Source organism: Capricornis sumatraensis, chromosome 17, assembly GCF_032405125.1.
Source record: "Capricornis sumatraensis isolate serow.1 chromosome 17, serow.2, whole genome shotgun sequence".
In the NCBI taxonomy this organism is placed as follows: domain Eukaryota; kingdom Metazoa; phylum Chordata; class Mammalia; order Artiodactyla; family Bovidae; genus Capricornis; species Capricornis sumatraensis.
The window spans coordinates 50,988,198-51,004,994 of NC_091085.1; the positions used below are offsets into that span (position 1 = coordinate 50,988,198).

The window sequence follows — 16,797 nt, forward strand, 5'->3', positions numbered from 1 at the left end:
ATCTAAGTTGTCATGTATGTTGGCATAAATTAATATTATCTTTTTAACACCTTTATTGAACTATGTCAGTAGGATCCATTGACATCACTGACAAGTGTATAATTCAGTAATTTTTTTAGCAACTTTATATTATATAACCATCATCACAATCCAGTATTAGAAAGGTTCTATCATCCCAAGAGAATCTTTGTGACATTTGCAGTCGGTTCCTCCTCCCATCCCCGGCCTGAAGCAACCACTAATTTGCTTGCTGTCTATACAGGTTTTCCTTTTGGAAATATCATATAAATTGATTTTTATAAAAGCATAATCTTTTGTTTCTAGCTTCTTTCAATTAGCATAGTATTTTTGAGGTCCATCTATGTTTTAGTATATGTCAGAAACACATTCTTATTGTTGAATAGTATTCCATTGTATTGAATATATCATTTTTTATTTATCCATTCACACTTTATGGACACTTGGAATATTTATACTTTTTGGTATATTTGTTATATAAATATATTTTTATAAGTAGTACTAATATGAACAATCACTTATAAGTATTTTATTAAAGTATAGGTGATTTACAATGTGTTACTTTCAGGTTATAGCATTTATATGTATATGCATATATATATATATTCCTTTTCAGATTCTTTTTCATTATAGGGTATTATAGATATTGAATATAGCTCCCTGTGCAGGTCCTTGTTGGTTATCAATGGGATTTTATATATAGTAGTGTGTATATGTTAATCCCAAACTTTAATTTATCGCTTCACATTTCCCTCCTTACCCTTTTAGTAGCCATAAGTTTGTTTTCTATATTTGTGAGTTTGTTTCTGTTTTATAAATAAGTTCATTTGTATTACTTTTTTAGATTCTACTTATAAGTGATATATAATATTTGTCCTCTGTCTGACTTACTTCTCAGCATGATAATCTCTAGGTCCATCCATGTTGCTGCAAATGGCGTGATTTCATTCTTTTTTATGACTGGTATTCCACTGTGTATATATATACCGTATCTTTATCCATTCATTTTTCCATGGACATTGAGATCACTTCTATGTCTTGGCTATTGTAAATAGTGCTGCTGTGAACTTAAGAGGCACATGTATCTTTGCAAATAAGAGTTTTAATCTTTTCTGGATATATGCCCAGGAGTGAGATTGCCAAGTCTGTGGTAACTCTATTATTAGTTTCTTAAGGAGCCTCCATACTGTTTTCCAGAGTGGCTACACAAATTTACATTCCAACCAACAGTGTAGGAGGGTTCCATTTGCTCCATGCCCTCTCCAGCATTTATTATTTTTAGACTTTTTGATGATGGCCATTCTGTCTGCTGTGAGGTGATACCTTATTGTAGTTTTGATTTGTACTTTTTTAATAATTAGTGATGGTGCACATCTTTTCATGTGCTTTTGGACCATCTATATGTCTTCTTTGGAAGAATGTCTACTAATGTCTTCTCCCCCATTTTTTGATTGGATTGTTTGTTTTTTTGATATTGAGCTTTATGAGCTGTTTGTATATTTTGGAAACTAAGACCTTGTCAGTCACATCATTTGCAAATATTTTTTTCCATTCTGTAGGTTGTCTTTAAATGTTGTTTCTGGTTTCCTTTGCTGTGCAAAAGCTTTTATGTTTAATTAGATACAATTTGTTTATTTTTGCTTTATTTCCATTACTCTAGGAGACAGATCCAAAAAACTATTTTTGAGATTTATATCAAAAAGTATTCTCCCTGTGTTTTCCTCAAGGAGTTTTATAGTATCCAGTCTCACATTTACGTCATTAATCCATTTTGAGTGTATTTTCGTATGTGGTGTTAGAGAAGGTTCTACTTTCATTCATTTACGTGTAACTGCCCAGTTTTCTTAGCACTGCATATTGACAAGATTATCTTTTCTTTGTTGTATGTTTTCCCTACTTTGTTGTAGATTAATTGACCCTAGTGTGTAGGTATGTTTCTGGGCTTTCTGTCTAGTTCCATGGATGTATATGTCTGCTTTTGTGCCAGTACCATAATGTTTTGATTACTGTAACTTTGTAGTATAGTCTGAAGCCAGAGGGTGTGATTCATCCAGCTCTATTAAAGATTCTTTACTGATTATTTGGGATCTTTTATGTTTCTATACATATTTTAATACTATTTGTTCTATTAATAGTTCTGTGAAAAAAATGCCCTAATTTCATAGGGGTTACATTGAATCTGTAGATTGTCTTGAGTATTATGGTCATTTTAACAGTATTGATTCTTCCAATGCAAGAACATAGTGTATCTTTCCATCTATTTGTATCACCTTTTTTTTTCACAGCATCTTGTAGTTTTCAGAGCACAGGTCTTTTGCCTCCTTAGATCAGTTTATTTCTAGGTATTTTATTCTTTTTGATGCACTGGTAAATGGGATTGTTTCCTTAATTTCTCTTTCTGATATTTCATTATTCAGTTCAGTTCAGTTCAGTTCAGTCGCTCAGTCACGTCCGACTCTTTGCAACCCCATGAATTGCAGCATGCCAGGCCTCCCTGTCCATCACCATCTCCCAGAGTTCACTCAGACTCACGTCCGTTGAGTCAGTGATGCCATCCAGCCATCTCATCCTCGGTCGTCCCCTTCTTCTCTTGCCTCCAATCTCTCCCAGCATCAGAGTCTTTTCCAATGAGTCAGCTCTTCGCATGAGGTGGCCAAAGTACTGGAGCTTCAGCTTCAGCATCATTCCCTCCAAAGAAATCCCAGGGCTGATCTCCTTCAGAATGGACAGGTTGGATCTCCTTGCAGTCCAAGGGACTCTCAAGAGTCTTCTCCAACACCACAGTTCAAAAGCATCAATTCTTCGGTGCTCAGCCTTCTTCACAGTCCAACTCTCACATCCATACATGACCACAGGAAAAACCATAGCCTTGACTAGACAGACCTTAGTCGGCAAAGTAATGTCTCTGCTTTTGAATATACTATCTGGGTGGGTCATAACTTTTCTTCCAAGGGGTAAGCGTCTTTTAATTTCATGGCTGCCGTCACCATCTGCAGTGATTTTGGAGCCCAAAAAGATAAAGTCTGACACTGTTTCCACTGTTTCTGCATCTATTTCCCATGAAGTGATGGGACCGGATGCCATGATCTTCGTTTTCTGAATGTTGAGCTTTAAGCCAACTTTTTCACTCTCCTCTTTCACTTTCATCAAGAGGCTTTTTAGGTCCTCTTCACTTTCTGCCATAAGGGTGGTGTCATCTGCATATCTGAGGTTATTGATATTTCTCCCAGCAATCTTGATTCCAGCTTGTGTTTCTTCCAGTCCAGCATTTCTCATGATGTACTCTGCATATAAGTTAAATAAGCAGGGTGCCAATATACAGCCTTGACGTACTCCTTTTCCTATTTGGAACCAGTCTGTTGTTCCTCGTCCAGTTCTAACTGTTGCTTCCTGACCTGCATACAGATTTCTCAAGAGGCAGGTCAGGTGGTCTGGGATTCCCATCTCTTTAAGAATTGTCCACAGTTTATTGTGATCCACACAGTCAAAGGCTTTGGCATAGTCCATAAAGCAGAAATAGATGTTTTTCTGGAACTCTCTTGCTTTTTCCATGATCCAGCGGATGTTGGCACTTTGATCTCTGGTTCCTCTGCCTTTTCTAAAACCAGCTTGTACATCAGGGAGTTCACAGTTCACATATTGCTGAAGCCTGGCTTGGAGAATTTTGAGCATTACTTTACTAGCATGTGAGATGAGTGCAATTGTGTGGTAGTTTGAGCATTCTTTGGCATTGCCTTTGTTTGGCATTGGAATGAGAACAGACCTTTTCCAGTCCTGTGGCCACTGCTGAGTTTTCCCAGTTTGCTGGCATATTGAGTGCAGCACTTTCACAGCATCATCTTTCAGGATTTGAAACAGCTCAACTGGAATTCCATCACCTCCACTAGCTTTGTTCGTAGTGATGCTTTCTAAGGCCCACTTGACTTCACATTCCAAGATGTCTGGCTCTAGATTAGTGATCACATCATCATGATTATCTGGGTCGTGAAGATCTTTTTTGTACAGTTCTTCTGTGTATTCTTGCGTATATAGAAATGCAATGGATTTTGGTGTATTTATTTTGTATCCTGAAACTTTACCAAATTTATTGATGAGTTCTAGTAGTTTTCTGGTGGCATCTTTAGGACTTTCTGTGTATAGTATCAGGGACTTCCCCCAGTGGCTCTGCAGTGAAGAATCTGCCTGCACTGCAGGAGACTTGGCAGTAGACAAGGGTTCAATCCCTGGGTTGGGAAGATACCCTGGAGAAGGAAATGGCAATTCACTCCAGTATTCTTGCCTGGGAAATCCCAGGGGGTCCCAGACAGAGGAGCTTAGTGGGCTGTAGTCCATGGGGTTGCAAACGAGTCAGATATGACTGAGCAACTAAACAACAATGTATAGTATTATATCTTCTGAAAACTGATAATTTTACTCCTTCTTTTCAGATTTGGACTCCTTTTATTTCTTTTTCTTCTCTGATTGCCATGGCTAGGACTTCCAAAACTGTTGAATAAAAGTGGCAAGAGTGGGCATGTTTGTCTTGTTCCTGATCTTAGAAGGGATACTTTCAGCTTTTCACCATGGAATATGATGGTAGCTGTGGGTTTGTCATATATGTCCTTTATTGTGTTGAGGTATGTTTCCCCTATGCTTACTTTTTGGAGTTTTTATCATAAATGGGTGTTAAATTTTGTCAAAAGCCTTTTTTGCATCTATTGAGATGATTATATGGTTTTTATTCTATTGTTTGTTAATGTGGTATATCATGTTGATTGATTTGCACATACTGAAAAATCCTTCTCTCCCTGAGTTAAACTCCTTTTGATCATGGTGTATGATCCATCCTTTTACTATATTGTTGGATACACATTGCTAGTATTTTTATGAGTATTTTTGCATCTATGTTTATCAGTGATATCAGCCTGTAATTCTCTTTATTTGTGTGTGATACCTTTGTCTGGTTTAGGTATCAGGGTGATTATGGCCTCATAGAATGAGTTTGGAAGTGTTCATCTGCAAGTTTTGGAATAGTTTCATAAGGTTAGGTATTAACTCTTTAAATGTTTGGTAGAATTCACCTGTGAAGTCATCTGCTTCTGGACTTTTATTGTTGGTAGTTTTTAAATTACTAATTCAATTTCATTACTGGTAATTGATCTGTTCATATCTTCTATTTCTTTCTGGTTCAGTCTTAAGAGATTATACTTTACTAAGAATTTTTCCATTTCTTCCAGTTCAGTTCAGTCGCTCAGTTGTGTCTGACTCTTTGCATCCCCATGGACTGCAGCACGCCAGGTTTCCCTATCCATCACCAATTCCTGCAACTTGCTCAAACTCAAGTCCATCAAGTTGGTAATGCCATCCAACCATCACATCCTCTGTTGTCCCCTTTTCCACCTGCTTTCAATCTTTCCAGCATCGGGCTCTTTTCTAATGTCAGTTCTTTGCATCAAGTGGCCCAAGTACTGAGCTTCAGCTTCAGCATCAGTCCTTCCAATGAATATTCAGGACTGACTTCCTTTAGGATTGACTGGCTTGATTTCCTTGCAGTCCAAGGGACACTCATGAGTCTTCTCCAACATCACAGTTCAAAAGCATCAATTCTTTGGTGCTCAGCTTTCATTATAGTCCAACTCTCACATCGATAGATGACTACTGGAAAAACCATAGCTTTGACTAGATGGACCTTTGTTGGGAAAGTAATGTCTCTGCTTTTTAATGTGCTGTCTAGCTTGGTCATAGCTTTTCTTGAAAAGATGCTTTTCAAGGAACAAGCATCTTTTAATTTCATGGCTGCAGTCACTATCTGCAGTGATTTTGGAGCCCCCCAAAATAAAGTCTCACTCTTTCCATTGTTTCCCCATCTATTTGCCAATGAAGTGATGGGACCAGATGCCATGATCCTGGTTTTCTGAATGTTGAGTTTTAAGCCAACTTGTTCACTCTCCTTGTTCACTTTTATCAAGAGGCTCTTTAGCTCCTCTTCACTTTCTGCCATAAGGGTGGTATCATCTGCATACCTGAGGTTATTGATATTTCTCCTGGCAATCTTGATTCCAGCTTGTGCTTCATCCAGCCCAGCATCTGGCATGATGTACTCTGCATATAAGTTAAATAAGCGGACTGACAATATACAGCCTTGACATACTCCTTCCCCAATTTGGAACCAGTCTGTTGTTCCATGTTCAGTTCTAACTGTTGGTTCTTGACCTGCATACAGATTTCTCAGGAGGCAGATAAGGTGGTCTGGTATTCCCATCTCTTGAAGAATTTTGCACAGTTTGTTGTAATCTACACAGTCAAAAGCTTTGGCGTAGTCAGTAAAGCAAAAGTAGATGTTTTTCTGGAACTCTCTTGTTTTTTCCGTGATCCAGCGGATGTTGGCAATTTGATCTCTAGCTCCTCTGCCTTTTCTAAATCCAGCTTGAACATTTTGAATTTTATAGTTCACGTACTCTTGAAGCCTGGCTTGGAGAATTTTGACCATTACTTTGCTAGCGTGTGAGATGAGTGCAATTGTGCAGTAGTTTGAGCATTCTTTGGCATTGCTCTTTTTGGGGATTGGAATGAAAACTGACTTTTTCCAGTCCTGTGGCCACTGCTGAGTTTTCCCAATTTGCTGGCATATTGAGTGTAGCACTTTCACAGCATCTTCTTTCAGGATTTGAAATAGGTCAACTGGAATTCCATCACCTCCCCTAGCTTTGTTCTTAGAGATGCTTCCTAAGGGCCGCTTGACTTCACATTTCAGGATGTCTGGCTCTTTGTGAGTCATCACACCATCATGGTTATCTGGGTCAGGAAGATGTTTTTTATATGGTTCTTCTGTATGTTCTTGCCACCTCTTCTTAATATCTTCTGTCTATTAGGTCCATACCATTTCTGTCCTTTATTGAGCCCATCTTTGCATGAAATGTTCCCTTGGTATCTCTAATTTTCTTGAAAAGGTCTCCAGTCTTTCCCATTCCATCGTTTTCCTCTATTTCTTTGCACTGATCACTGAGGAAGGCTTTCTTATCTCTCCTTGCTATTCTTTAGAACTCTGCATTCAGATGGGTATATCTTTCCTTTTCTCCTTTGCCTTTTGCTTCTCTTCTTTTCTCAGCTATTTGTAAGGCCTTCTCAGACAACCATTTTGCCTTTTTGTATGTCTTTTTCTTGCATTTCTTCCAAGTTGACCACTTTATTGGTATATAGTTACTTGTAGTGGTCTCTTATGAGCCTTTCTATTTCTGTAGTGTTGGTTGTAACTTCATTTCTGAGTTTATTGATTTGAGCCCTCTCCCTTTTTTCCTGATGAGTCTGGCTAAAGGTTTGTCAGTTTTGTCTCTTCAAAAAACCAATTTTTAGTTTTGTTGATCTTTTCCTTTTTTTTTTTCCTTCCCTTATCTCTATTTCAGGTATTTCCCTTCTGATCTGTATGATTTCTTTCTACTAACTTCGGATTTTGTTTTTCTTTCTTTAGTTGCTTCACATGTAAGGTTGGCTTGTTTATTTGAGATTTTTCTTGTTTTCTGAAGTAAGCTTGTATCACTATAAACTTCTCTCTTAGAACTGTTTTTGCTGCATCCCGTAGGTTTGGGGTCATCATGTTTTTATTTTCATTTGTCTCTAGGTTTTTTTTTTTTTTTTTTCCTCCTTGATTTGTTCAGTGGTCCATTGAATCACTGGCATATTACAGCTTCCATGTGCTTGTGTTTTTTGCAGTTTTTTTTTTCCTTGCAGTTGATTTCTAACCTCAACCATGTTGTGGTTGCAAAAGATGCTTGATATGATTTCAGTTTTCTTAAAATTATGCAGGTTTGTTTTGCAGTGATCTGGAGAATGTTCCACATGCTTTTGAAAAGATTGTATATTCTGCTGGTCTTGAGTGTAATGTTCTCTACGTTTATATTAACCAGTTTAGTCTAATGTGTTTTTTAAGGCCAGTGTTTCCTTACTGATTCTTTAGTCTACATGATCTGTCCATTGACGTAAGTGGAGTGTTAAGCTCCCCTATTTTATGTGTTTGTGTGTGGGTGTAATATATAAAACCAGTGGCCCAGCGGTAAAGAATCCACGTGCAATGCAGGAGACACAAGAGATGGCAAGTTCAAACCCTAGATCAGGAAGATCCTCTGGAGAACGAAATGGCAACCCACTCCAGTATTCTTGTCTAAAGAATCCAGTGAACAGAGGAGCATGGTGGGCTATAGTCCATAGGGTTGCAAAGAGTTGGATATGACTGAAGTGACTGAACACAGCAGCACAGCACATTATTGTGTTACTGTCAGTTTCTCCCTTTATGTCTGTTAACATTTGCATTATACATTGAGGTGCTATGTTAGGTGCATATGTATTTACAATTATTATATCTTCTTCTTGGATTGATCCCTTAATCATTATATAGTGTCCTCTTTTGTCTTGTAACAGAGAAGTTCTGGATTTGTTTCTGTAGGTCCATTTTCCTATCTTTTGTTCTCTTCTCTTGTGATTAGATGACTCTCTTTAATGTTAGGCTTGTATCCCTTTTTCTTTTCTAGTATGTATATCTATTACAGATGTTTTGATTTGTGGTTACCATGAGGTCTTTGTATAGCAATCTGTATATATAAATGATTACTTTAAGTTGCTCATCTTTTAATTTCAAATACATTTTTAAAAGCCTGCATTTGTGTTCTCCTCCCCTCACAATTACTGTTGTTACCATATTTTATATCTATTTTATGATCCCCTAACTGCTTATTGATAAATGATTTTACCAGCTTTGTCTTTTAACCTTCTTACCAGCTTTATATGTGGATTACCAGCTTTACTGTGTGTTTGCCTTTACTGGTGGACTTTCTCATTTCTTCATTTTCTTTTTCACCTTGAGACATTCCTTTGTCATTTGTTGTAAAGCTGGTTTGGTGGTGCTGAATTCTTTTAGGTTTTCTTTAGTCTGTAAAGTGTTTGATTTCTGTCAGATCTGAACAAGATTGCTTGGTAGGCAGAGTATTCTTGATTGTAGGTTTTTCCCTTTCATCACTCTCAAAGTATGTGATGTGCTGTTTACAGTCAGGTTTCTTATTTTCTGGTGGTATTTTGAATTTTTAAAAGAGTGTGTTTGTGCTTTCTTGTCATCTTAGGAGACTTTGGGACAGAAATCCATCTTGATTTAAAATCCAGATACCACGACTTCCCTAGTGGTCCATTGGTTAAGAATCTGCCTGCTAATGTAGGAGACGGGGGTTCGATCCCCGGTCTGGGAAGATTCCTCATGCCATTGGGTAACTGAGCCCATGCACCACAACTACAGAGCCTACACTCCAGAGCCTGTGAGCCGCGACTACTTAAGCCTGCTTGCTCTACAGTCTGCATGCCACAACTAGTGAGCCTGCATGCCACAACTACCAAAAGCCCATGTGCCCTAGAGCCTGTGCTTTGCAACAGGAGAAGCCACCACACTGAGCAGCCTGTGCACTGTAGCAAGAGAAAGGCCACACACAGCAACAAAGATCTAGAGCAGTCAAAAATAAAAATAAATAAATAAAATTAATTTTTTAAATATCTGATATCTTTCTGCAATGTAAATTAGGTTATATCACTTCCATCCTGTAAAAGCTCTAATGGCTAATTGTCAACAGTGAGAAGGTGTGGTAACCACATCTGCCTTGCTCCCACTGTGTCCTGTAGTCCAGTCACTACAAGGTACCCTGGGACCTTGTCTGACTGAACTGTTTATACTGTGTTACCCTAGCAGTTTGGGTCCCCATTTTGGACTTGATGTCACTCAGAATGCTTTTGCACCCCCTTTTCTATGGAAACCACTACTAATTTCCTAAAACTTTATTTCATGTATCACATCTTCAGTAGAGACTGATACGACCATAGATGGAGTGCTAGGCTCCCTCTCTGACCCACGTCATGCCCTCACTGGACTTTCTGCCTCAACTCTTAAAGCAACTTGCTTTATTTATAAGTGTACACATTTGTATATGTCTACAACCTAAGAAGTTTTTGAGGATATTGTTTTATTATCTTTCTTTTGTTGCTGCCTCTTCTGGTGCCAAATTTGACATTCAGTGAAAACTTTGTTAGTGGTTTGGAAAATTTAAAGTCATATATTTCAGTTCTCATGTAAATGAGAGGATGAAAGAATGCATAATTGCCTTTTATCCTACAAAATAGAGTGCAAAAGTTGGGACCCAATAGACATTCTATAACTTGCCATGATAAGAATGATGTGTTTAAGCTCTGATACTTGTTTTCTATATCACCTAGTGATTTCTGCTTCTGATTCACTAGGACTGTGCTCTTACAGGGGTCATTCTCATTTGAAGATTTATCTGTGGACTTCACCCAGAAGGAATGGCAGCTACTGGACCCCCATCAGAAGGACTTATACAAGGATGTCATGTTGGAGAATTATAGCAGTCTCGTGTCCCTAGGTAAGAAAAGCTACCCAGGACTTCCCTGACAGTCCAGCAGTTAGAACTCTGTGCTTCTACTTCAGGGGGGCCTGGGTTCAATCCCTGGTCAGGGAACTACGATCCTGAGAGCTTTGTGGCATGGGCAAAAAAAGAAAAACTTCCCAGAAGATCTCATATTGTGTCTAGTACCTTGCTTGTTCTTTTTTAGTTTCTAAGAGTTCTGGGACTTGCAAATTTTTTAATGATTTTGGACCTAAATTTTAGAGATCAAAGTTCTTGGACTATGACAGTCCCAGGGAAAGTATTTGAACCTCACCTTCCAATAATGAAGTCTTATTTTCATTGTGCTGCCTCTGAAGCTAATAGCAATAGTGGTAGTGAGGCTCCTGAGGCTTTGCCAACAAAGGTCCATATTGTCAAAGCTATGGTTTTTCTAGTTGTCATATATGGATGTGAGTGAGAGTTGGACCATAAAGAAGGCTGAGTGTTGAAGAATTGATGCTTTTGAACTGTGGTGTTGGAGAAGACTCTTAAGAGTCGCTTGAACTACAAGAGGATCAAACTAGTCAGTCCTAAAGGAAATCAATCCTGAATATTCATTGGAAGGACTGATGCTGAAACTGAAGCTCCAATACTTTGGCCACCTAATATGAAGAGCCAACTCATTAGAAAAGACCCTGATGCTGGGAAAGATTGAATATGGTTGGATGGCATCACTGATTCAGTGGACATGAGTTTGAGCAAGCTCTGAGAGATGGTGAAGGACAGGGAAGCCTGGCATACTGCAGTCCATGGGGTCGCAAATAGTCGGACACAACTGAGTGACTGAACAGCAACAAAGCTCCTGAGGCATGTAATTTACCGAATTTCACATATTGTTCTTATATTGACTCAATCATAAGAGCAATCCTGTGTGGCAGGTGTGTTGCACTATTTTTTTTTTCTTCTAATGAGGAAATTGAAACAAAGAAAATAGTTAAGTATTTTTGCCAAGGCCTGACAGCTAGGAAAGGAAAGAGCCTGAATTTGAACCAGGGCAGACCAACTACAGAGCCTCTGAAAGGTTTATGGTTTTGGACTTGAGTTATAGAAGTCAAAGATTCTTAGACCATATTATCCACTGGGGAGACTGTTACCATTCCTCTGAGGATTGTTTACTTTGTTGGTATTCATGTGGGTGGCTTCACTGGGTCAGCTAATTCCAAACCTTGCTTCTTCTTCAGAGGCCTCAAAGGCCATGCAGTAGGGACCAAGGTTTTTGTGATTTTCCCTGAACAGGTTATGAAGTTATGAAACCTGGTGTCATCCTTAAGTTGGAGCAAGGAGAAGAGCCATGGACAGGAGATGGAGAAATTCCAAGTTCAGACTCGTTAGGTGAGTGTATGAAGACCAGGTAGAGGAGAGAAGGTGGAAGTCATTCTCAGCTGGTGGTGCTTGGCATCCTTGAAATGTGCCTTAGAGGGCTCTTTTCAAAATCTCAAACCTTTAATGGTGATTCAGAACAGTTAACATGAGCTACTGAAGTGAATCACATTACATATGGCTTCTTTGCTCATAGCTTGAAGTACATGTGGCTTCTTTGCTCGTAGCTTGAAGTGAAATGTTTCCAGCTGGTGTGGCCCATGATGTTATTCCCAGTCTTTCACATCTGGGACTTTGACTTCTTGCTAGGTATTCTGTCCCCTGATGTGGTTAATCTCCTTCTGTCCTCCTTTCTCTCTGTGGTCAAAGACACCTGTGCTTGACCATCAGGGCTTTATTTTTCCCCACTTTGGGTGTCTCTGATGTGAAACTCTCTCTGTTCAGCCTTATTATGTCAGAAAGTGGATTATTATTCCTCCCAAACTGTTGGTCCACTTCTCCCCTTAGTTGGTCAAGTTCTGTTGTGCTTTTTCTGTAGCTTAGACGTGGAGTATATGGAATTACCTCTTTTCTACCTTTTTTTTTTTTTACTAAGTTTTTTACCTTTGAAAAACATCTTTTGAAAGACTTCTCTATTCCTACTTAAAACTAAGCCTAGTCTGAACTTCCCAAATTACTAGCTAGTGTAGATCCCAGTTCTCATCTTCTTTTGTGAGTTACGTGGCACCACCAAGCATCCAGCACTGCTCTGAAGAGCTGGGCCCTCCTCCTCATTTCCTGTTGTGTGACGCTGACTTAATTCAAGGTCCCTCAAAAGCAGACCCTGAGATACTTAGCGGGACTGTGATCTCTACAGTGTTAGTGGGAGAAGAGGAAGTGAGATGGGGTGAGAGAGGAATGTATGAACAGTGTGCTTCTGGGAACCCTCTGAGGAACCAGAAAGCTAGTACCACCCTCTGTCTCCTGTTTCTCAGTGACTGAGTATTGCCCCAGGGAATATTAAGGCTCCAGAGTATCTGGCATCCCTGCACATGGCCCAAGAATGCACTTGCAGCCCATCTCTCCATCTCTTGGTGGAGAGATGTGGGCACGCTGGTTGTGTCCCACAATTGACCTGAGCTGCAGTGTCCTCTGAGTGTGGCTGAAGGGAGGCAGGTGACACTGAGGACCTGTGGAGTGAGCCCATGTAGCCTGTTCAGCGATTACTCCCTTTGCCCCAAGTTGGTGGTCAGTTTCATTTAAACTTAATCTACTGTCTGCTTTCTGTTCTTGTTTACAGTGTTTAAAGTGTTTTTCAATACCTAGAGGTTAGATATTGCAGTCATACTAGGAAACTAAACATTAAAAGGCCTTAATTCCATCAAATAGCATTTCTAGGTTTTTATTCAATAAACACAACTATGAAAGGACTTATAGGACTTTTTTTTTCTTCATAGATCAAGTCTTTCAAGTAAATGGTCATATGACTTGGCACAGGGATAACAAGAAGTTTAAAAATATGAAACAAGATCATGAATGTGATGCACTTGGAAAAAAGTTTAATCTGAGCATGAACTTTATTCCTTTAAGGAAATCAAACAAAGAAGGTGACATAGATGGATTAATTTTAAAACATCATTTAGATTTTCTTATTCCAAAAGCAAACTATGGAAGAATGGAACCAGCTGACTTAAACATATTTGACAAATTATTTCTCCATACCAAGACTGAGGAAACTGATACTTGGTTAAAATACTATGCATGTGATAAAATTAGCTATAAGAAGTCACAGATCATCATATATCACAGAAGTCGTTCAGGGGAGAAGCTCTATGAATGCAGTGAATGTAGGAAACGCTTCAGTAAGAAATCAAGTCTCATTAAACATCAGAGCAGACATATAAGAGAAATAGCCTATGGCTGTGGTAAATGTGGCAAAACTTTTCCCCAGAAGTCACAGTTTATTACACATCATAGAACTCATACAGGAGAGAAACCTTACAATTGTAGCCAGTGTGGGAAAGCCTTCTCCCAAAAGTCACAGCTGACATCCCATCAGAGGACACATACAGGAGAGAAACCCTATGAATGTGGTGAGTGTGGGAAAGCCTTCTCCCGGAAGTCACATCTCATATCACATTGGAGGACACACACAGGAGAGAAACCCTATGGATGCACTGAATGTGGGAGGGCTTTTAGTGAAAAGTCAAATCTCATCAATCATCAAAGGATTCATACAGGAGAGAAACCTTTTGAATGTAGAGAATGTGGGAAAGCCTTCAGCAGGAAGTCACAGCTTGTCACACATCACAGGACCCACACAGGAACAAAACCCTATGGATGTAGCGATTGTAGAAAAGCCTTCTTTGAGAAATCAGAGCTAATTAGACATCAAACAATTCATACTGGAGAGAAACCCTATGAGTGCTGTGAATGTGGGAAAGCCTTCAGAGAGAGGTCTAGTCTTATTAACCATCAGAGAACCCATACAGGAGAGAAGCCTCATGGATGCATCCAGTGTGGGAAAGCCTTTTCCCAGAAATCTCACCTCTTATCACATCAGATGACACACACAGGAGAGAAACCCTTTGTATGCACTAAGTGTGGGAAGGCTTTCAGTAGGAAATCCCAGCTTGTCAGACATCAGAGAACTCATACAGGTGAAAAACCCTATGAGTGCAGTGAATGTGGGAAAGCTTTCAGTGAAAAATTAAGCCTCACTAATCACCAGAGAATTCATACAGGAGAAAAACCGTATGTGTGCAGTGAGTGTGGAAAAGCCTTTTGTCAGAAGTCACATCTTATATCACATCAGAGGACGCACACAGGAGAGAAACCCTATGAATGCAGTGAATGTGGGAAAGCCTTTGGTGAAAAGTCAAGCCTTGCAACACATCAGAGAACCCATACAGGAGAAAAACCTTATGCATGCAGGGACTGTGAAAAAGCCTTCTCCCAGAAGTCACAGCTCAATACTCACCAGAGAATTCACACAGGAGAGAAACCATATGGATGCAGTCTTTGTCAAAAAGCTTTCTTTGAAAAATCAGAACTAATTAGACATCAGAGAACTCATACAGGAGAAAAGCCTTATGAATGCAGTGAATGTAGGAAAGCCTTCAGGGAGAGGTCAAGTCTCATAAATCATCAGAGGACACATACAGGAGAGAAACCCTTTGAATGCAGCGACTGTGGCAAAGCCTTCTCTCGGAAGTCACACCTCATACCACATCAGAGGACACACACAGGAGAGAGACCCTACAGTTGCAGTGAATGTAGAAAGGCCTTCTCTCAGAAGTCACAGCTTGTTAATCATCAGAGAATCCATACAGGAGAGAAACCTTTTCAATGCAGTGAATGTGGGAAAGCCTTCTCCCAAAAGTCACAGCTCATTAATCATCGGAGAACTCATACAGTAAAGAAATCCTAAGAATGGTATTAATGTTAGTCTTTGACAGAGATCTTACCTCATCAGTTATGGTAAATCTTTCAGATAATAGTTACATCACATTATATGTGTGAATACACTTTTAAGTTAGGAACTCTAAATAGGTTATGTCGGGGATGCTTTCAGCAGCCTGATGTGTTTCTTATATTAGAATCCATAGAGGGAGAATGACCCTATGAATTGCAGTGGATTTCAAAAACATTTCAAACCATTGTCAAACCTTTTACAGTAGAAAATTAACAGTACAGAAGAATACTGTGACTATAAGAAAGCTTTCCAGAGATCAAATTTCATTAGCCATTGGAAAAATTACCACTGAAAATGAACCCTATTCCAGTGAGTTAAGGAAAACTTCATGAATACAGCAAGTGAGGTGATATTTTCATCAAGAAATAACAGCTCATTGTACATAAGAAGATGCCCTCAGGAATGAATTCTTTGAAAATACTAAATATGGGACAATCTTCGGCAAGTAACCCCACCATATTGTATCCTGTGGTTTAGAGACATTAGAAATACATGCCCCTAGATACAATGCTATAATGGAAAGCCATGCACTCTTTATAGACATGGGTACCAAAAATAACTGGTTCTAAATTATATTAAGGCTCAACTATGAAGTTTCTAAAAATGTGAATAAATTGAGTCTTTGGAATACAAAATTTCTCCATGGTATGTAATTATGGCTTATTTTCCTGTGTCACAGGCTGTGTTTTGTATTTTGGAATTACATATGGTAATGTAATTTGGAGCATGAGATGTACATGCCTTGTAGTGCCTCTGATGTCTATGAAGACATACCATGTGCCACTGGTTTTTCTATTTTAATAATACTATAAAAATGGTAACTCATAGGACATGTCTTACTGCTCAATAAGTAGCATGTAATATCAACACATTTCCTTATGATTTGTTAGTTTATAAAAGGCTCTATTGTTGTCACTGACCTTTCTCTTTAGTAGCAAAAGCCAACATTATATAAAGTCTTTTGGATCCTAGACTCTGAGAAACAGTTTATATAAAACCTGGTTAATAAGTATTCTAGTGTAGAACTGCAGAATGGCACGAGTGAATTGTGAGGAGTGGGCACTGTGGCTCTGCACTCCTGCTCAGTGGCATTAACTTGGAGCAGAATGCCCTCCTTGTGTAACAAGGTGCCTCCATGCATCCAGTGTGTGTATCTTAAGTGCTATGTCACCCAAGTACAACTTGTATTTTAATTTACTGTGATGAATTGTCATGAATATTGTGTGCTGCTATTATGTTTTGGTGTTTCGTAAAATATCCTGTAAAAATTAGATGAAGAAACATGTACTTGAGAGTCACTATGCAGAGAATATAAAATATAGAGGATTTCATGGTGAGAACCATATTTTTTGTGTATCCCAGGAAGCCTATTTTGCCTTCCTGCAGATTTCTGTGATTACCAGACAGGTATCAGAAAACAAGTTTTTATTGTTTCATCATTGGAAATATTTGTGTTTCACTTGCCTTTCAACTGTCATATCATGCACAAGAGAAATTTCCTATGTGTGCTTACCATTTTATAAGGGTGGTTCCTTCTGAAAATGCATGACCCATGCCTAGGTTTATTTAGACTTTTGTAGCAATCTCTCT

At 38.9% G+C, this 16,797-nt stretch overlaps 1 protein-coding gene across 1 annotated transcript in view; it reads left to right on the plus strand.

Annotated features, from left to right (window-relative positions):
- Positions 1-16,797, plus strand: part of LOC138093438 (zinc finger protein 26) — a 95,495-nt gene that overhangs the window by 31,220 nt on the left and 47,478 nt on the right. Inside the window, exon 4 of the mRNA XM_068989441.1 lies at positions 13,646-15,113. Coding sequence (XP_068845542.1) covers positions 13,646-15,113 — 1,468 coding nt within the window. The remainder of the gene's footprint in view (positions 1-13,645; positions 15,114-16,797) is intronic.